The sequence below is a fragment of the Puma concolor genome, chromosome B2 (assembly GCF_028749965.1).
Source record: "Puma concolor isolate L17-30 chromosome B2, mPumCon1.1.hap2, whole genome shotgun sequence".
In the NCBI taxonomy this organism is placed as follows: Eukaryota; Metazoa; Chordata; class Mammalia; order Carnivora; family Felidae; genus Puma; species Puma concolor.
The window spans coordinates 52,645,807-52,668,696 of NC_141671.1; the positions used below are offsets into that span (position 1 = coordinate 52,645,807).

Genomic DNA, 22,890 nt, shown 5'->3' on the forward strand with positions numbered 1-22,890 from the left:
GTAATGACTTCAGACTACCCATGCTTTTGAAACAAAGATCCCGAAACTCATTGCTAACTCAGTACTGGTTTCAATTCTTCCAGTTTTGTTTCCCTGCACAGCTCAGACAGCAAACTGAAGAGCTCTGTGCTACCATTGATAAGGTCTTACAGGATTCCTTGTCTATGGTAATGCCTTAGACTAGAATGTGCAATTCAAACATTTGCTTTGCTTCTCTTCATTTTCCTCTTTTTGAGTAAGATGTATCATAGGCTTGTCCTTTTTTTTTTCTTTTTTTCCAGAATTCTTCTGATTCTCCTTCAAGTTCCTCACAGACATTGTTGGTTTCTGACACAATGAAAGTATGTATATATTTAATATAATTTACTGAAACTTAAGAGTTAGCAGATCAGTAGTTTTAAACTGCAGGTTGAGGCTCCATAGTGAATTGGGAAGTTAATTTAGTTGAATATCAACCAGCGTTTTAAAAAAAGAACAGTAAGAATGTAAAATACCAGACTCTGTTCCAAGTAGTGAGTGGGTATTATTTACATATGTTTCAATTTGTTTACGTGTACGTATAGAAGTATGTATGTACAGGGTTGTAAAGTAAATTTATTTCTAACTATGGCTTAAGTTCAAGACAGGTTGAAAGTCAATGTATTAGACTATGTCCTTTTTGCTGGCATTTTAGAAAACATCTTAAGAACAGCATATAGAATTTGTGGCTTATTCTTATCTCATACCATATTTTCAGTAGTTAGTAATTGATTATCACTTAGAATTACAGAAGTGGAAAAGGAAGTAGACTGAAGTTACATCAGGCTAAGAACTTTTGACACAGTTGTTATTCCTGGAATTTTTTTTTTCTTTTCGTTGACTAAGTTTATTCATTGTTCTTTGACTCAGAGGGACAGAAACCTGGATGCTTTAGATGGTTAGGATACTACTAAGTCATTAATTGTTGTAATTGAGTATTTAATTATTTCCTTGTTGTAATGTAGCCATTTTCAATTGTTGGAATAAAAGACTACATTTCCCCAAATTACTATTTTCTGGATGCTTAATACAGATCTACTCATCAAATTTTCAAAATGGCTGTGTTTTTGTTTTTGTTTTTTTTCTTTATAATTGTCAGGATTTTTTTTCTTTTTTGTCAGCCTTATTTTTACTCTTGGAATTAGTATTAATGCTTTTTTCATGTTCCTCTTAAAACTTGTACATTGTGTATACAAAGCAGGTTTTATTTCTTAAAAAAAACTAATGAAGGAGGGGCAGAGAGAGAGGGAGACACAGAATATGAAGCAGGCTCTAGGCGCTAGCTATCAGCACAGAGCCTGATGCAGGGCTTGAACCCATGGACAGCGAGATCATGACCTGAGCCAAAGTTGGACACTAAATCGACTGAGCCACCCAGGCACCCCCAAAATAGGTTTTAAATGTACAGAATTGCTGGGGTGCCTGGGTGGCTCAGTCAGTTAAGCATCTGACTTGGTTTTGGCTCAGGTCATGATCTCACAGTTCATGAGTTCAAGCCCCGTGTCTGGCTCTGTGCTGACAGCATGAAGCCTGTTGGGGTTCTCCCTCTCCCTCTCTCTCTCTGCCCTTTCCCTGCTTGTGCTCTCTCTCTCTCTCAAAATAAATAAATAAACTTAAAAAAATAAATATACAGAATTGCTTATAACTAAAAGAGTAATTTTTAATTAGAGTATCATAGACAATTATCCATTAATAATGACTTAGAAACTCAGTAACCAATAATCATCAATATTAAGAAATTATATTTTAGTGGGGAGTACCTATAAATGGAGAATTGTGGTTTTGTATTTATCTATTTCATTGTGTATTCTTTAAATCATTTAATCTAAAAATATGAAACATTGATTTGCCAGAGACTATATAAATTTTAAAATATATTTTTTATTCCATTTGTTAGACATATAAAAAGTACTTTAGGGGCACCTGGGTGGCTCAGTTGGTTAAGCATCTGACTCTGGATTTCAACTCAGGTGATGATCTCATGGTTCATGAGTTTGAGCCCTGCATCAGGCTCTGCACTGACAGCACTGAATGTGCATTGATTCTCTGCCTCCCTTTGTCTCTGCCCCTCCCCTGAATGTGCTCCCTCTCTCTCTCTCTCTCTCTCTCTCTGTCTCCAAAATAAACATTTTTTTAAAAAAGGAAAAAAGTATTTTATATTTTATAATAAAAATAAGACTTAAGTGGTAATATGTGAATAATAATATATATTATTGATTTATTTAACAAACATTTAATGCTCATAGTATTAAAAATAATTATTCTAGGTAACTAAATTTAAGATAACTATTTCATTCTAACAAGTATTTATTAAGTGCCTTCTGTGGGCCTGTGCCGTGAGGCATTAGGGAGATAATGGAGAGCAAGACAAAGTAACCTAAGGGGAACCTAAGGGGGATACTTTGGCTATAGTGATCAGAAAGTGGACTTCAAGCTGACAGCAAAAATGAAAGCATCCTCCATAGAAAGATCAGGGAGATTAGCCCTCAAGCAGAGGTGTAAAGCATGTGCACATTTCCTGAGACAGGAAGGAACTTCGTGTGCATGAAGGTGAAGGCCAGCATGGCTTCAGTATAGTGAGCCAGGGATGAAGTGTGTCAGATGAGAAGGGTGGGCGAGGGATAGTGATAGTTAACGCACACCTTGGAGATATTGCTGGTTCAACTCTGGACCACTGTGATAAAGGGAATATTACAGTAAAGTGAATCAAAGCAATTTTTTAGTTCCCCAATGCATACAAAATTTATGTTCATACTATACCATAGTCTACTAAGCGTGCAAGAACATTATGTCTAAAAACCAATGTACCTATCTTAATTAAGAATACTTTATTGCTAAAAATGCTAACCATCCTTAGAACTTTCAGTGTGTCATAATCTTTTTGTGGGTAAAGGGTCTCGCCTTGATGTTCATGGTGGCTGACTGATCAGGGTGGTGGTTGCTGAAGGCTGGGGCGGCTGTGGCAATTTCTCAAAATAGGACAACAATGAAGTTTGCTGCATCAACAGACTCTGCTTTCACGAATGATTTCTCTGTAGTGTGTGATGCTGTTTGATAGCATTTTACCCATGGTAGAATTTCTTTCAAAATGAGAGTCAGTCCTCTCAAATCCTGCCACAGCTTTGTCAACTAAGTGTAGGTCACACTCTAAATCCTTTGTTGTCATTTCAACAGTCTTCCCGGCATCTTCACCAGGAGTAGATTCCATCTCAAGAAACCACTTTCTGTGCTCATCCATAAGAAGCAGCTCTTCATCTGTTCAAGTTTGATCATAAGATCGCAGCAATTCAGGCACATCTTCAGGCTCCACTTTTAATGCTCATTCTCTTGCTATTTGTACCACGTCTGCAGTCACTTCTTTTTGCTGGTGGAGGATCTTGCTTTGATGTTGATGGCTACTGACTGATCAGGTTGGTGGTTGCTGAAGGCTTTGGTGGCTGTGGCAATTTATTAATGTAAAATGATAGTGAGTTGGGGTGTCTGGGTGGCTCAGTCAGTTAAGCATCTGACTTCTGATATCAGCTCAGGTCATGATCTCGTGGTTCATGAGATTGAGCCCCGTGTCAGGCTCTGGGCTGAGCATAGAGCCTGCTTGGGATTCTCTCTCTCCTCTTTCTCTGCTCCTCCCCACCAGCACTCTTCCTCTCTCTCTCAAAATAAATTTAAAAAATAACCATTTAAAGTAAAATAAAGTAAAATAAATTAATAGTGAAGTGTGGCACATCCATTAAGTCTACGTTTCAGGAATGATTTCTCTGTGGCATGTGATGTTGTTTGACAGCATTGTCCCCATAGTGGAAATTATTTTGACATTGGAGTCAATCCTGTCAAGCCCTGCTACTACTTTATCAACTAAATTTAGGTCCTATTCTAATTCCTTAATTCTCATTTCAACAATGTTCCTGGCATCTTCACCAGCAGTAGATTCCATTTCAAGAAACTGCTTTCTTTGCTCATCCATAGGAAGTAACTCCTTATCCACTCAGGTTTCATCATGAGCTGGCAGCATTTCAGTCACATCTTCAGGCTCAACTTCTAATTCTAGTTCTCTTGCTGTTTCTACCACATCTGCACTTACTTCCTCCACGGAAGTCTTGAACCCCTCAAAGTCATCTATGAGGGTTGGAATCCACTTCTTCCAAACTCTTGTGAATGTTGATAGTCTCGTCTCTTCCCATGAGTCACGGATATTCTTAAAGATACCAAGAATGGTGAATCCTTTCCGGAAAATTTTCTTTTCCCCCCGCTTAAAAAAAAGCCTGCAACGGAGGTGATACATAATATTACATTAATCTTGGGTTACAACATCATGATTTGACAATTCTATATATTACGCTCTGTGACCACGAGAGTAGCTACTATCTGTCATCATACAGTGCTGTTATGGTACCACTGACTGTATTTCCTGTGCTGTATCTTTTCTTCCAGTGATTTATTCATTCTATAACTGGAAGCCTGTATCTCCCACGCCCCTTAACCCATTCTGCCCTTCCCTCTTCCCCCTCCCCTCTGGCAACCATCAGTTTGTTCTCTGTATTTAAAAGTCTTTACTGCTTTTGTTTGTTTATTCATTTGTTTTTTAAATTCCACATATGAATGAAATCATATGGTATTTGTCTTTGTCTCATTTATTTCACTTAGCATAATACCCTCTAGGTCCATCCATATTGTTACAAATGACATAAGACTTCAAAGTCAACATTACTCCTTGACCCATGACCTAAAGAATGGATGTTATATTTATTAGCAGTCGTGACAACAGCATTCATCTTGTTGAACATCTTCATCAAAGCTCTTGGGTGACCAAGTACTTTGTCAATGAGTAGTGATATTTTGAAAGGAATCTTTCTTCCTGAGCAGTGGGTCTCAATAGTGGGCTTAAAATGTGCAGTAAGTCATGTTATAAACAGATGTGCTATCATCCAGGCCTTGTTGTTCTGTTTATAGAGCACAGCCAAAGTAAATTGAGCCTAATTTACTTCTCAAGAATTATTCCTAGAATTTTCAGAATCATCCATGAGCATAGTCTTCAGTTTAAAATCACCAGCTGCATTGGCCCCTAACAGAAGAGTCGGACTGTCCTTGGAAGCTTTGAAGGCGGACACTGACTTCTCCTCTCCAACTATGAAAGTCCTAGCTGGCACCTTCTTCCAATAGAAGCTGTTTTATCTACACTGAAAATCTGTGATTTGGTATGGCCACCATCATTAATTAACTCGGCTGGAGCCTCTGCATGACCCACAGCTTCTATATCAGCACCTGCTGCTTCACCTGGCACTTTAGTGTTATGGAGCTGGCTTCTTTCCTTATATGTCATGAGCCAACCTCTGCTGGCTTCCAACTTTTCTTCTGCAGCTTCCTCACCTCTCTCAGCCTTCACAGAATCGAAGAGAGTTAGGGCCTTGCTCTGGATTGGGCTATGATTTAAGGGAATGTGAATGGCTGGTTTGATCTCAAACTCTTTCTCCACATCAGCAATAAGGCTGTTTCTCTTTCTTATCCCTCATGTGTTCACTGGAGCAGCACTTTTAACTTCCTTCAAGAACTTTTCCTTTGTAGTCACACCTTGGCTGTTTGGCACAAGGGGTCTAGCTTTTGTCCTATCCTGGCTTTTGACATGCCTTCCTCACTAAACTTAATCATTTCTAGCTTTGATTCAAAGTGAGAGATGTGCAACTCTCCCTTTCACCTGAACACATAGAGGTCATTGTAGAGTTTTCGGTTGGCCTAATTTCAGTAATGTTCATCTTGGGCAAGAGGGAGGCCCAAGAGGAGGGAGAGGTATTGGGGAATGGGTGTTGGTGGAGCGGTCAGAACACACTCAACATTTATAGATTAAGTTTGTCATCTTAAATGGGCGTTGTTCGTGGCACCCCAAAACAAATATAATAGTGATACCAAAGATTACCGATCACAGATTGCCATAGCAAATATAATCATAATGAAAAAGTCTGAAGTATTGCAAGAGTTACCAATATGTGGCACAGAGACGCAAACTAGCAAATGTTGGAAAATGGTGCTGATAGACTTGGGGTTCACAGAGCTGCCACAGACCTTCAATTTGTGAAGCACACAATATCTACAAAGAACAATGAAGTAAAGCACAATAAAACAAGGTATGCTTGTTTTGTCATGGTGTGAAGTTTGGATTTCCAGGAAAATGGGAAGATATAAAAACATGGGGGAATAATATGAGGCCATATGGAAATGATCATGATGGCTACTGTGAGTAGGCCACTGAGGTTCGAGGGCTGTCAGTGAGGACGGCCTGGATGGGGTGGGCCCAGGAGAGCTAGAGAGAAGCATGTGGGTTTGTGAGAGACATTTTAGACTTGCTGTGGGTTTGGATGTGAGTGGTCAATGAGACAAGAATCGTGGATGGGCTCCAGGTCTCTGCCTTGAGCATAGACGACTATGTGGAAGGCATAGTGAGATGGAGGGAAGAGGGTTATATTCATTTTGGACACTCTGAGTTTGAAATGCGTATCGGAGAGACTTAAACTTTGTGTCTGGAGCTAGGAGGGAGCTGAGGATGATGTGCACATCAATGTTGCAAGAGCCCTACGCAGAGCTCCAAGGAGCAAAACACGGCAGGTCCAATGAAGGAGGTGGCGGGGAGCCAATAGGGGACAATGAAAAGAAATGTCCATTGTTGTAAGAGGAAAATCAGAACAGTGTGGTAACATGGAAGCTACAAGAGGACAGTACTGAAGAGAATGTAATCGTGGTAACTTCTGCCAAGAGGAAGACAAAGAGAAAGCTGGAGTAATGTTTATTAGGTTTGACTTGTATATTCTGAAGCTACATCGCTGTTGCTTATGTGTTGGTGTTCATTCTTGTCCTTTTGATTTTATTACCTTTACTAGCATATATAATCCTTTTGAATTTGAGGTTGTTCTTCTTAATCCAGTAAGAAAATGGTGACCCCTGGTAGGTATATATATATATATATATAGATATATAGATATATAGATATATAGATATATAGATATATAGATATATATAGAAATATATATAGAAATTATATATATATAGATATATATATATATAATATATATATAATATATATTATATATATATAATATAAATTCATGTTTTCTTAGATATAGCTTTTGTCACCATTTTCTATTACTTTTGTCCTTATTTTTTACTATTTTCTACTAGTTAAAAATCTTCTTGTCCCCTTTCATCTTATTATTTTCAGAACGACTTATTTCTGGATTTCACGTTTGTTCAATCCAAAAGTCTATTTACCTGGGAGCTTAATTTTTTTTTTTTTTTTTTTTTTTTACTTTCCCGCTTTCCTTCTGATATTTGACATTTACTAATTTGAATTTTTTAAATTTTTTGACTATTTTCCTTACATTTTTGTTACTTTTCTTAGTTACACATAAATTTTCAAAGGTAATAATATGTTTATTTTCCTATTAATTTTAAAGCTTATAATATCTTTGTTTAAAGTTAGGAAAATACTATAGCACTCTTTCCTTCCATCCATTTTTTTTTTTTTATTTAAAATTTTTTTTTTTTCAACTTTTTTTTTTATTTATTTATGGGACAGACAGAGACAGAGCATGAACGGGGGAGGGGCAGAGAGAGAGGGAGACACAGAATCGGAAACAGGCTCCAGGCTCCGAGCCATCAGCCCAGAGCCCGACGCGGGGCTCGAACTCACGGACCGTGAGATCATGACCTGGCTGAAGTCGGACGCTTAACCGACTGCGCCACCCAGGCGCCCTCCTTCCATCCATTTTTAATTAAGATACACACAGACATCATTTGTTAGTATTGTTTTGACTTTTCTAACTGAATTTTTATGGTTATGTTTCTTGATCTCATCTTTATTTAGATCCTGATTTCTCACACATGCATAGCTTTCTCCCAGATTTATTTATTTTTTCTTTGGTAGAATCTTGCTGAAAATTATATACAACAAGGTATTTTTGTGTTGAGTCTATGGCTTATGTTTTTGAGAATATCTTTATTTTGCTCTTTCATTTAAATTATAGTTCTGTTGAACAGACAAGTATAGGTCCCATCTCTTCAGCACTTTTTTTCCCTTGGTTCTTTTTCTTCAACAACATATTTGTAAAGTATTTTTCCAGGATGATATTTACTCCTCTGTTACAGAGTGGTGGCTTACAGAGGGGCTCTGTAATCTTTTAGATTTTTTTTTTTTTTTTTTTTTTTTGGCTATCCAGTTCTTACCTCTTATTAAGTTTTTTATTTTAATTCCATTATAGTTAACATACAGTGTTATGCTAGTTTTAGGTAAACATTGTAGGTTTTTTTTTTTTTTTTTTAATTTTTGTTACCTTTATTTATTTTTGACAGAGAAAGAGAGAGACAGAGTGCAAGCTGGGGAGGAACAGAGAGAGAGGGAGACACAGAATCCAAAGCAGGCTCCAGGCTCAGAGATGTCAGCACAGATCCCAAAGCAGGGCTCAAACTCGGCAACAGTGAGCTCATGACCTGAGCTGAAGTTGGACACCCAACCGACTGAGCCACTCATGTGCTCCATTTTTAATTTTTTTTAATCTTTATTTTTGACAGAAAGAGACAGAGTGTAAACAGGAGAGGAACAGAGACAGAGGGAGATACAGAATCCGAATATGTATACAATGTAGTTCTATACATTACTCAGTGGTCATCATGACAGGTGCCCTCCTGAATCCCCATCACCTATTTAACCCATTCCCCCACTCCCTTCCCCCCTGGTAACCATCAGTGTGTTCTCTGGAATTAAGAGTCTGTTTCTTGGTTTATAGAATTTTGTCTTTATCTATAATGTTACTGATTTTTCCTATAATGCAAGTATGCATTTTTTCTCTTGTTTATCTGGATTGGTACTCTCTGTGACTTCTCCTATGAAGTCTTCAACCTTTTCTGCTCCTCAGATTCAGGATAAATTTTAGTCACTAATTTTTCAAATGTTTCTTCCTCCTGGGACTCATAAAGTGATTTTGTCACTTTTGCTTCTGTATTCTTTAAGTCTGAATCTTTATATATATTTTTTCTATTTATTGTTTCCTAATTCCTTCAAGGGGATTCCTTGATGTGATATTTCAGTTCTAGAATTTGTTCAGTGTCTCTTCTGTCCTTTAATCCCTGTGTTATTATGTTGGATATAGTTCTCCTTTTTTTTTTTAAGTTTATTTATTTATTTTGAGAGAGAGGCAGAGCACACAAGTCAGGGAGGGGCAGAGAGAGAGGGAGAGAGAGAATCCCAAGCAGGCTTCACACTGTCAGCATGGAGCCCAATGTAGGGCTCGAACTCATAAACTCTGAGATCATGACCTGAGTCAAAACCAAGAGTCAGACGTTTAACCAACTGAGCCACCCAGGTGCCCCTATAATTTTCCTTTTTAAAGTCATCTTTAGGGGCACCTGGGTGGCTCAGTCAGTTAAGCATCTGACTTTGGCCTAGGTCATGATCTCAACGTTCCAGAGTTAAGCCCTATATTTGGCTCTGTGCTGACAGCTCAGAGCCTGGGGCCTGTTTCAGATTCTGTGTCTCCCTCTTTCTCTACCCCTCCCCTGCTCATGCTCTGTCTCTCTCAAAAATAAATAAACATTATTTTTTTTTAAAAAGTCATGTTTATTGAGGTGTAGTTTACCCACTGTTAAATTTACCCTTTCAGTGTACAGTTCTATGCATTTTCACAAAGCATAATACAGTTGTGCAACCACTACCACGTCTGAGGTACAAAACACTTCCATCAAACGTAAAAGTTCTCTTGTGCTCCTTTATAGTACATCCCTCCCTCTAACCCAGGTTCTGTACAACTCCTGATGTTTTCTCTGTTTCTATACTTTTGCCTTTGCAAGAATGTCATATAAATAGAATCATACAGCATGTAGTCTTTTGACAAGGCAGCTGAGATTCATCCATGTTTTTGCATGTATGAATAGTTCATTTGTACTCCACTGCTGAGTGGTATTCCATTGTATGGTTGTACCATGTGTTAACTATTTACCAGTGATGGACAACTGAGATGTTTCTACTTAGGTTCTATTATGAATAGAGCTGCTAAGAACACTTATCAACAAGGTTTCGTACGCACGTGTGCTTTCATTTCTCTTGGGTAAAAACCTAGGAGAGGAATGACGGAACCATTGTTTTGTCCTGCAGTATTTCCATTTTTCAGATGTCTTACTGTTTTTCCATGGGGACTCAAAGTTCTCTGAGCATGTAAGCTACCTTGGCTGCAAATATGCCTGGTGCCTGAGATGCCAGATACTAAAGCTTGGTGCCTAGGATTTACCAGTCCTGCTGAGTTTTGTCTTTTGTTTATGTTCTATGAATAACAGAAGGAACATGAGTCTCAGGCTGTAAAAAATATCTGATGTCAACCATTTCTCCCACACCGCGCTCCCATCACCCTGGTCACAGTATCCCTCAACTTTGCCCCCCCGCCGCCCCGTACCTTCCAGACTCTCCTTCAAATAGCTGTTCCCATTGTCTTCCCTGAGAAAAGCATCAGGAGTTGACCAAACCTATGCTTAACTGTCCCCTTCTCCCCAGCCAAGCTGAAGGACCACCTTGACATTGTTCTCACAGATACTTCTTTTCACCACCCTCACATTTTGATCCCTCACATTACCCCTCTGCCCTCCTCATCCCTGATGTTGGAAAGTGTTGTGAAGTGAGAAGGCAGAGACACAGCATGTAAAACAAACACACAGACAAAAACAACCAGTTTGAAAGGTTGGGCTGTGAAAGGGGGAAGGAGATTGGGTCTGGGAGGGTGGGGAACGGGTCAAAGAAGAACTTTTGGTTTGCTTTTTAAAGCTGAAAATGGCAAGAGCAAGTTGGCATGCTAGTGGGGTAGATGCACTAGAGGGAGGTGCTGATTATGCAAAAGAAAGGGAGACCCTGAAGGATGAAAAGTCCTCAGAAGGACATGGAACTTACAGCCTGATTAAAATAAATGTCCTTTGATAAAAAGCTGGAGGAGCACCTGGGTGGCCCCGTAGGTTAAGCGTCCCATTCTTGATTTCACCTCAGGTCATTATCTCATGGTTCGTGAGTGAGTTAGGCGCCACATCGGGCTCTGGGCTGACAGTGCTGAGCCTGCTTGGGATTCTATCTCCCTTTGTGTCTGCCCCTCCCCTGCTTGCTTTCTTTCTCTCTCTCTGAATAAAAAAATAAATAAATAAATAAACTTCAAATAAAAAAAGCTGGGAATATCCACTATTGTAATAGGACAGAAAACAGAGGACATGTCAGATACAGGTGCAAAGCATGTTTGTAGGTGGCTGATGGCAAAATGAAGAATTTTGCAATTCATATTTTTAGTTACTCGATAACTAATAGTTTTCAGTGAAGAAAGGTTTAAGATTATTAACTGAGATTAAAAAGCAACCATATGATGGGGAAGAGCTTGAAAAAGGAAAAGTTGAAAACCATTATGTGTTCTGCTTTCGATTCTTCTCTCATTCCCTCATAAGTCCCTTCCATTCAGGCTTTGCCCCTACTGTGCTACCCAAACTACTTTCCCCAGGTTCCCATTACTATAAACTCAGCCCTGGTCAGGCTGTCATACCCACAGAAAATGAGACAGGTGATACTCCCTCCTCTTTGGCACACATTCCTCTAGTGCCTTCTAGGACACCCTGCTCTCTCAGCTTTTGTCCTACCTCACTCATCAGTATTATTTCTTAAGCTCCTTTGAAGATTCTTCCTCTTCTTCCCCAAACTATTAATGTTGGAGTGCTCCAGGACTCTATCTTTGGGCTTCTCCCTCCTCTCTACATTTACTCCTTTGGTGTTCTGAAGATCAACTGTATGCTGAGAACTCTCAACTTTATATCTCAAGTCCAGGATTATCTCCCAAACTCCAGCTCCCAAATACCCACTGTCCATTTTCATTTAGATTTCTAATCAATATCTGAAAAATTTAGTCTAGATTTCTTCCCACAAAAACTATTCCAGGGGCGCCTGGGTGGCTCCGTCAGTAAAGCATCTGACTTCGGTTCAGGTCATGATGTCACAGTTCGTGGGTTCGAGCCCGTGTCAGGCTCTGTGCTGACATCTCAGAGCCTGGAGCCTGTTTCGGATTCTCTCTCTCTCTCTCTCTCTCTCTCTCCTCTGCTTGTATTCTCTCTCTATATATATAAACAAAAAAACAAACAAACATAAAAAAACACAACTATTCCATATCCTGCCTACCCATGTCTATCTATAGACTTCTCATCTTTCATTTGCTCAAGGCCAGAAACTTTGGTGTCAAGTTCTAATTTTCTCTTTCTCTCATATTCTACATCTCTATTAGAAACCTTGTTGCCATCGATTAAAAATACATGTAGAATATGATTATTTCATAACTTCTGTACTGCTGAGCCATCGTCATGTTTTGCTGGATAGTGCAATAGTTTTTCCCCTTCGACCCTTGCCTCACTATAATTCATTTTGAACACATCAAAGAGTGAGATCCTTTTAAAGCATAAGTCAGATTATGGCTCCCCTCGGCTTAAAACCAGCAGTACCTACACATTTCCTGTAGCTATAAACCAGCGTCCTTACAAGTTCTTGGAAGGGCCTCTATGCTCTAGTCTCTGGAACCTTCCATCAGCCCCTCCCCTGCTCTCCTGCTTTCCTCACAACACCCCAGCCCTGCCTGATTCCTTGCCGTGGCCTCGAATGTGCCAGGCATGCTCCTGCCTTGGCACATTTTGTTCTTTCTTCAAATCAGTTGTGTCACTTTTTATAGTTTTTAGTTCCTTGTAAACATTCGCAAGCTTAACTTTTATCTCAAAGGAAGCATGATTAAGTATGGTTGTTTTTGTCTGGCTCAAAGAAAACAAATTTCTGGATTCTCTGTGGGTGTTTTTTGGTTGTTCTTTACTTCTGCCCATTCTCACATTGTCTTATCTGTTTGTGTATCTGAATCCGATTGTGTGTTGGATATGCTACTTGGAAGTTTATTTAAATAAATTATTTGAGGGCTAATATGATATTATCTTACTATGGATAGTCTTTTCTTTGCTTCTATCAGACACCAGGAGCATTAGCAAAGAAGGATAACTTAATTTAAAGTTTTGGGTTAATTTTTTATAAACAGTTGTCAATGGTTTGAGGCCAAACTGAAGACTATATGAGGTCTTCTAGATCAGTCTTACTCCTGGGGCTCAATCTAATTTTGGTGGGTCATGGATTCTGACTTTTATCTCCCTACATCTCTGAAATTGTCAAAAGTTTGGATCAGCTTCTCGAGCAACTCATCGTTATTGTCAAACATCTCTAGGTCAAAAGCTGGTCTCAAATACTTGAGTCCTCTCTTTGGATTTCCATCTTCTCCTTATCTTGCCCCCACATTCTTTATTCTCTTGTTAGCTCATTGACATTTTTAAATTTTTTTTTTTTTTTTCAACGTTTATTTATTTTTGGGACAGAGAGAGACAGAGCATGAACGGGGGAGGGGCAGAGAGAGAGGGAGACACAGAATCGGAAACAGGCTCCAGGCTCTGAGCCATCCGCCCAGAGCCCGACGCGGGGCTCGAACTCACGGACCGCGAGATCGTGACCTGGCTGAAGTCGGACGCTTAACCGACTGTGCCACCCAGGCGCCCCTCATTGACATTTTTAATAAATAATATGTCAATATTGTTTTAAATATTTTACCCATCTTTTGTCCGTTTTGGAAGGATTGCTTTGAGTTCTTGAGCCACCATTCTCAGATGTGGAAATTATCTTTGAGAACTTTTAATTTGCTCCATCTAGTTGAAATGCTCTTTGTTTAGATGTTCACATCTCCAGCTCCCTCAGTTCCTTCAAATCTTAGCCCAAATGTCACCTTCTCTAGACTGACCCTCCTATTTGAAATTGTAAACCCTCAGCACTCTTGACCTTCTTCGTATCTGGGTTGTCTAAAAGAAGTAAGCTATTTGGCAGAAACAAAGAAGATTTTCTCTGGAAGAATATATTACCTGAGGCTTCAAATTATTTCTATTCTTTTGTTGTTGTATAACATACAATGTAATATGCGGTATGATTTTTTTCTAACATATGGTACAATTTACTTATTTATTATTATACTGTTTGTCTTCTCTCCTGCTAGAATGTAAGCTTACCAAGCATAGGGCATCTTTGTCTATTTTGTTTACTGATAAGATACAGGGTGTAGAATAGTTCCTGGCACACAGTAGATATACAGTAAGTATTTACTAAGGAGATGAATGAATCAAATAGGCCATCTCATGTCAAAAAGTGGGAAAGTGGGCCTACAAGAGAAAAATTATGGGCTCACTAGGCAGAATTAAATGCTCACTTAAGGCTAATGACCATTAATTTATAATGAAATCAATTAGCTTGGTTGAGAGAGTTTCCTCAGGAATGTTTTACTTCTCAAGTTTAGAGAAAATGGATGATAAAGTCTATCCAGGGTTGTTGTTTTCTTTTCTTTTGTTTTCTATTAAAGGTGAGTTTGTCACAAAGAGAGAGAGAGGCAAGAGAAATTAAGGTGTTAAAACAACTGAGAATATGAAATATATGTAAACTAAGAGGTAATAACACCACAATGGAACTGGTAAAGCTCATTAATTTCGAAGTCTCAATGAGGGACATTGCACTGGGGACATTTGAGAAGTGAAGATGGTGAATAGGAGCTAGAGTTCTCAGGGTAGAATGCTAAAAATTGAAATTTCACAGATTTCCCATTTTATTTGTGAAGGCAAAGTCTAGGAATGGCTTTGAGAGGGGATGAGTGAAATGGAATGGATGAGAATACATTTGGAGTTGGGAAGCTCAAAATAAGTGAGAGGGGTATAGACTTCCGTGTACATTTTGAAAATGGCAAAAGTCACATGAGGGTCCATTATGATCCATGAATGGATGTAATCAATAAATAAGGCAAAATTTACCAGCAAGCTGATAGATAATGGCAATAAAAAGAATAATGAAGTGACATAGTTTAATAAAATAATTTTCAAAGGGACAAGGCTTTTGTATAGAAAAGAGACAAGAATGTTTAGAAAGTCTTAATAGCAACAAAAGGTGAACGCTTATCCCAGAAGTTGAATTACTTTTAGTATTTTTGTGGTTACTTCAGTAGTATACTTATTTTTATTTTTTTACAGATGCCTACAACTCTTCCGAGAGCAGCTGGTCGAGAAACCAAATATGTAAGTCCCTTCATAATGATACATCCTGTTTTTTTAATGGGTACATGTGTATGCTTTGAAGGGAACTCAATTATATGGTCATTAAAATTGAATTAGTTGATTTTTTCATAAGTGGAAAGGGATAGGATGGTGTGATCGGTCCAGATGTGGAAAATCAGGTTATGTCAGGTAAGTTTATTGAATAAATTCCATCTTAAGAGAGGTCTAGTTTGATTAGCTTGGCTAAATAAAGCAGAACTCCAACACCTGCTTGCTGTCTTTCTAATTATCGAAGCTTAGACGACATTTTCATTTTTGTAATGGTTTATTGTGCTTATTATAAATGAGCCAGCACATATACTCGAAACATTAAGATTTGTCTATTTCCAATGGGATTGCCAGTTTTGTTGGTTTTGACTCATTTGTTGCTTTCTTGCATTTAAATTATTGTCAAATAAACTAATTTCTACTTATGAGCAAAAATTGACTAATAGATGGGTAGATACAGCCTCACATACTTGATCAATTATATGGAGCTGTCTCTGAATGTCTTAGGAATACAGATGTAGCCTCACTTCATTCCTACTCTTTATTCACCTCATGATCCACCATGTGGCCCACTTCTATTTCTGATCAACTATATTCAACAGAAACAAGATTGTCTCCTAAACAAGTGTTTAGTTTTTAGTTAAATAAAAAACCAGTAAATGTTTTCTTTTAGGTTATGCCTTATATTTTCTACTATGCTTTTTTCATCATCATCATCATCATCATCATCATCATCATCAAAGAATGAATATTTATTATATATTTTGTGATATATCTTCTTTCCAATTTATGTATTTCTGTCTTTATTTGGGTCTCCCTAAGGAAAATAATAAGTTGGATGAAATCACTGAATTTTATCCTACTCAGGAAATGACATATAGAAGGTATGGATAGGAACACTGCTTAGAGTATTTTCATTCTTATGTTTTGTTTTTATTGGAAACCATTTGGAGTAACATAAGAGTAGAGACATTTGGTAGGCTGTAACCAAGTTTAAATCACAGCATGGCTGTTTGCTAACTGTCTGATCCTAGAAAGTCACTTAACTTCTATACCTTAGTTTTTTCATCTATAAAATTGGGAAACTAATAATTGCCTGATGTACAATTTATATTGGTTAGTATATGAAAAGCCCTTAATGTGGTTCTGACATACAGGAATAAGTAATAGTTCTTCCCTTTTTTCCTCTTATCTTCCTTTGATTTCCTCTGCATCTATGCCTCCCCCTTTCTCTTCTTCCTCCCTATCTTGGGAAGAGTAGAAGCACCATGATTTAGCAGACTTCCTTGAGTCTAAAGTTGGGTGCAAGAAAAGAAAGTTCTCTAAAGATGTTTCAATACTTTTTGTGACTCACGCATGCTACAAGAGCCAGACCTAAGAAAAAATAGCTGAAATGTTTTACTCTCTCATCTTCCTTTCTCACCTATTCCTATCTGTCACCAAAGTGCCTCTGATTGAGACTCATTTACAGTAAGGTGGTAAGGGGCTGATACTTCCTCTCACCCCTCCCCAGGGGTGGTTAATTTGATAGCAGTTGGAATCAAAGTTGGAGGGGCTGCTTCAATCTCCATAGTTAGAGTTTATTTCAAATTATTCTTCAATCAGTTATCAAACTTAATTAAAATAGGTTAACATTTGCCCCAAACTTTGTGAGAGCATCTGAGTCACTGAAAGTTAACACTGAGTCATCAAATAGATTGAGTGTAGACTAGAGCAAATATGAACTCTGATTCAGATACGATTTTTGGCTTTGATTAAATTTGGTTTCTTGAGTGATAAGCTTTGTTTTTTGCCCTCTCTTACAATGTGACATTTGAATTGTTCTTTGTGACACCTCAAATATGTCTGTCTCTTTTGGAAGATGATAAAGGATAATTTTACAATGGAATGTAAAACCCAGTTTTTTTGGTGCCAAGGCATAAGGAAGTCACACTTGTAAATATTTGGCTGCAGTTATTACATTTACTAAGTGATGTCTGATACGTTTATTTTGAGGAGAAAAAAATGAAATTTCAGCTCTAAGTGTTGTTGGTCTTAGGTGAACAATCAATTTTAAATACAGTATGTTCTGATTTTATATGTTCTTTCTTCTAGAAATTCTAATATTCGTATTTGCTGAGCTGCAAGATGCCTCACCTTAAGTGTGACTTGAAAAGATTTGACTTAATTAATTAATTAATTAATTAATCTTTTCCTATATATTTCTCTTTCTCTCCCGTGGAAGCTCAAAAGCAAATCTGAGAGGTCTTTTCACAGTATCTCATGGTCTCTCTTCACACTTTGAAGAAACTAGACATCTTCACAGTATGTAGCTGCTGGGACTTGGTGTGTCATTGACTTCGTAGAAATTCTTAGATTAGGTTCAAAAACAGAGATCACATAGTTTACCAACTCCTGCGCCACAGAGGAAAAAAAAGAGAAGACTTAAATTCAAGCCAAGAAACAAAGTTTTGTGACGTTTCAGGGTATTCTCAAGTCGATTAGCACAGACTGCTCAAAATTCTGACCTCTGGGGGCTCTCTAAAAGTATAGTATACAATCTATGATTCATAACTAGTAGAAAATATAGTCAGAATTGTTCAGCTCTATTATTCAATGAGCTTTTGCTCATTGATTCAACAAATAGTTACTGAGTGTCTACTATGTCCTAGTACTCACTGAGAAGTTACTGGGGTGAGGCAGCAACCCAATAATAAGATCCCCATTTCTGCAGCATATAATGGGGGAGATAGTAAACACTTACAATAGTAAATGAGCAAGATACTTTCTTGTAGAAATTAGAGAAGAGCTGGCCATAGAACTGACTGATGTGAAAGCAGACTTACAAAGTTACTAGTTTTCAATGTATTCATATATCTATTGGATTTCCAGTTTTCCTGGGAAGATTATAATGGCTTTATTAAATAACGAGAATTTGTATGACTAATTCGTCTTTCTGGGCCTTTTGGTGAAAGGGTGCCTTTTCTCCATGGGGAAAAAAAAAAGAAGAAGAAGGAGAAACCAAAATGCAAATCAGTTAGTTTCCTCTTCTTATTCTTTATTGTATATATTGTTACATTTCACATAGTCTGTTTTCTAGGATGAGACAGATGCAGGAAAAGCACCATCAATTCAGTCTAATTAGTCAAAGCTTTCTTCAATTCATGGTGTACTTGAATTGCAAGTTATTTTAAAGTAATTTAATTGAACTTTTCTTAAGTGTAATAGAATTTAAACTAGGTTAACAACATGTCGAGTCACAGTGATCTCCACAGGTCAATTGCAAGATTGATTATCTTAATTTGTTATTAATATTACTTTCAATTGGTTTGAGCTCTTATCTTTCAAGTGAAGTTTAAGTATTTCATTTAAACTTATACCAGTCTTATGAGGTGGGTATTATTATTTCAAGATCTTCATATTGTAAAGGAGGAAACCAAGTCTTAGAAGTCAGAGTAGGCAAAATCCTACCCAGGTCTCCCTCATGTCAAAGCCCTTACCATTAATACTTGTGTGAGAATTGGGGCCCCTGGATGGCTCAGTCAGTTGAGCATCCAACTTTGCTTCAGGTCATGATCTCATTGTTCATGACTTTGAGCCCCGCGTCAGGCTCTGTGCTGATAGCTCAGAGCCTGGACCCTGCTTCAGAGTCTGTGTCTCACACTCTCTCTGTTCTTCCCCTGCTCATGCCTTGTCAATAATAAATAAAGATTGAAAACATTAAAAAAATACTTGTGTGAGAAGTACAGAGAATATGGGAATAGTTTGTTTTCCTTAAATATTTTATCCATTAGTATTTATATTCTGGGTCGAAATTATTTCTTCATGTTCAGTAATCTTCAGTGTAAACTTTGAATGTTTTCAAATTTAGTGACAATATCTAAAATGATGTTTACTATATTTCTAACGTTTTAAATCACTCTCATATAAATTAATTCATAGTTTATCAGATAATGTTTAAGAGGTACTGTTTTTCATGACACTTTAAGAAAATTTCTTTCCCTTTAAGTAACAGAATGAATTTTCTATTTGAATTTCTATTTTATTCTGTTCTCACTTTACCACCTTTGAAGAGGAATGTCCTTTTTGCTTTTGCATTACATTTGTCTTAGTAAATATTTATTTTTCATTAACTACTACTGGTATAAATTATTTCATTCAAGTAATTCAAAGTCACAGTATGCTTTCCTAATAAAGAGCAAACTCAGAAAATAAGGCAAGTATTAGTCCTATTACTAGTTTATCAAAAAACCCTTAGTTGGAATCAAAATCTATAGATAAAAACTTATTTTATCAACTCTTTACATTTCATGAGTTACTTTTAAGAGCCAGAAAAATAACAGAGATAGGTCTATTGAATATTATATGGTAAACAGGTAAGATCCCATTTTAATGAGCCTGAGGGACAGAAAAAATTCATAACAATGGAAGCATATTGCTTTCAAAATATCACAATATATTAAAAAATGTGTCAAACTTTATTAAGAATATTCCCCACTATATATACAGGTATTCAAATAAAGGTCACAGTCTCCAATTTAGTCAGCTCACATACTCCCTTTGTTGCTATACTTGGAAATGTCGCTATGCTGGAGTGTTCCAGAGGCGCTGCATGCTTAATGTAGTCACAGATCTTAAGGTAAGAGGAGACTTCAATCTAGTCCATTTCAATCCAGACCTCAGTCCAGATCTGCTTCCGTAGGATGTGACCAAAGATTTGATGAGTTACAGGAAGAATTGTGAACACTTCAAGCAAGAAATTCCACTCTTCTGATTATTCTCATTTACTTCTTTTTTTCGTTCAGAAATATTTCTAACGTATGCTTATGTGAAAAGGGATGAAGAAAGAATTAAAGATAATTATCTGGGTTCTAGTAAGTGAGGAGGAAGAGAGAAGATTTAATGAGACACTTTATGTCTTGCATCCTTCTCATCATCATTTTAGACTTTACCAAACACAAAGGTGCCATATTTCAGCCAAACTTCCCCTTGATGTGACCTTTTATCTCCTCATTTGCACATATAAACAGTGTCTGTCACTGGTCACTATGCCCACTTATCCTGCCTACTGATTATGTTCACGATAAGCTGGAATTATCATTCCTTAGCATAAAGACTCAAACTTTTTAAACACTTTCTTTTTTTTTTTTTTTTTCAACGTTTATTTGTTTTTTTTTGGGACAGAGAGAGACAGAGCATGAACGGGGGAGGGGCAGAGAGAGAGGGAGACACAGAATCGGAAACAGGCTCCAGGCTCTGAGCCATCAGCCCAGAGCCTGACGCGGGGCTCGAACTCATGGACCGCGAGATCGTGACCTGGCTGAAGTCGGACGCTTAACCGACTGCGCCACCCAGGCGCCCCTAAACACTTTCAAATCTACTTTTTGTATGTAGGTCTTTTAGGAATGTATTGCTAACTTATAAAATGGTTTCTAATGAGATAGTCATACAGGGTAATGTCTATAGATAGTTAGAATAAATAATGTGAAGCAAGAAAGATATGATGCCTCATAATGTATGTCTAGGGGCTTGGTGCCTAACATGCATACCACTGGATTCATTCTTTTGTGTCCATCGTGACTTATGTACAAATAATAGGAACACTCGCTAGGTGAAGGGAAAGACAGTATTTTATCATTTTATATTTCCTCAATACCAATCTCAGTATTCAGTGATTATTAAGTGCTCCGTTAATATTTTACAATTTGTCCTACTGCCCATGTGTAGAGTAGTCTTGCCTGGGAGAAGTATTTAGTTAACACATTATCACTAATTACAGTTCTTTGAGCCATGAGAAAAGGAAATACGGGTTAATTAGTCAACAGAGAAAAGGTAGAAGAAAGACATTTTAGTGATATTGAACTGGTTGTTATATTCAGGTGAGAGGGATGTGGCTGCTGAAAGGGGGGGAAAAGAAATAAACAAACAAAAAAACCCAACAAGCCAAAAGTGGAAGTTTAGAGTGCAGAAGGCAAAGGCAAGTGGAACCACTTGATCTTGTTCCAGACCCCGGGGAGAGAGCTGGTGTGATACCAGCCAAAAGGACATGTGTCATGAATGGGGAAAAGCTGCACATTGCAAGCAAAAGCAATCTAGACACTGACAAAGGAGCTTCATTGTACTTACTGGGCCTCGATATCAAGTCTTTGGAAAAGCAAAATGGTTTCTCCAAAGTTGGCTTGGCACAGTGGTGGCCTTCTGTAGGAATTTATTTTTCAGTGGACTTCAAATTCTCCTTTCTTTTCTTTGTCTAACTCTTTTGCTTTCCTTGTAATCTAACTCTTTAATACATTTTCTTTGAGGTAAGAAATTTTGACTTTCACATTTTTTTGACTGTTGGTTTCACAGTTTTTAAGATGACGATACATTGGTTAACATGGATCCTCCTTTCTTATACTTTCCTTTCCTTTTATGGTTAAAATGATGTTAGAGGCCATAGAATAGATTATAGGATTTTATTTCGCACAACAGCCATTCTTACCTTCCACAGTATCGTAGTTCCTCACAGTTAGTATTAATGTTGATAGACATGAATAACTAAAATCTTTAGTGTTGTTCCAATACAATTTCTAGTTTAGTTGTAGGTACATCAAGTTGCTTCTCTACCTTCATTTAGCCAACCTGTGAACAGTGGTTCGGATAGAGCTGCTTTCTCCCACCTTTCACTGCTCTAATCTCAGCTCACCAGACAATCTTTCCTCACTTTTTGGAAAATATTTGCTACAGTATTAATAACATAGTTATAGATGCAGCATTGAATAAACACTGCTAACCTGTATTAGGAAAACAAAGCAAGGCTTCTCAAAGGGCTTGACATGGTTAGGTTGGTTGAAAGAATCTGGTGATACTCTTTAAACACATAAGCCAATATTCTTTTTCTTGGATAAAGGATCTCTAGTGGCTTTATAAGTATTTACTCCACCCTGAGGTTCACATTTAATTCTATCCTTTCTCTAGGAATAGTTTCTCATAAAAGTGATGTGAAACCCATTATATTAGATAAAATAAAAATGGAATGGGGATGCCTAAAGCATCTTATTATAACATTGTAATTCCTAATGATGGAATTTGAGGGACTTATGGAGACTGAATACAAAGATATTTGGGTTTTCCCCTAATTTAATTAATGTTTTTCTTGAGCATTTTATTTTTTCCCTATGATCACTTGGTACTATTTAGCACCACATACTACTAAATGTTAGGAATGTAGTTAAATTGTACAAATATTTTGTTTTTAACGTGTAACCTCTTCTTTCCTATATTTATCGAGATGAAAATTTAGCTGTGTTGTGCTTTAGTCAAGATACCCACATTCAATTTAGCATATTTCACAGGAGCTATTAATTTAACTTAGGGGATCCATAGATTATTCTTTCATTATTGCAATAATGAAAAATTAGCTATAGGGAAACAGTAAGACTTTAGAGGAAATAATTATTACTTATATTGCATCGTGAGGTTAAAAGCAAATCCCCATGTGAACTGAATTTGATGGGCATTCTAAAATGCAGTTTTCTGCAGCACAGAATAGCCATAAACCTCCGTGTACACTTGCCTGGTCACCAGCAATTAGAGATGGGAAACATTTAGCCAAGATACCCTGCTGCCATAGACCAACCATGTATGACAGCAAACAATGATAGTCCTTGTGAAGAAAGGCATGAGTGAAAAAGCAGAAAACAAACAATGCTGGGCACAGGGTGAGAAGGGCTGCAGGTGCCTTGTGAATATGTTTGGTGATTC

General features: G+C 37.5%; 1 protein-coding gene across 1 annotated transcript in view; it reads left to right on the forward strand.

The window, feature by feature from the left end:
* MLIP (muscular LMNA interacting protein) overlaps positions 1 to 22,890 on the forward strand; it is a 252,780-nt gene that overhangs the window by 165,130 nt on the left and 64,760 nt on the right. Inside the window, exons 8-10 of the mRNA XM_086707084.1 lie at positions 84 to 167; positions 282 to 341; positions 15,097 to 15,141. Of these exons, the coding sequence (XP_086563210.1) occupies positions 84 to 167; positions 282 to 341; positions 15,097 to 15,141 (189 nt within the window). The remainder of the gene's footprint in view (positions 1 to 83; positions 168 to 281; positions 342 to 15,096; positions 15,142 to 22,890) is intronic.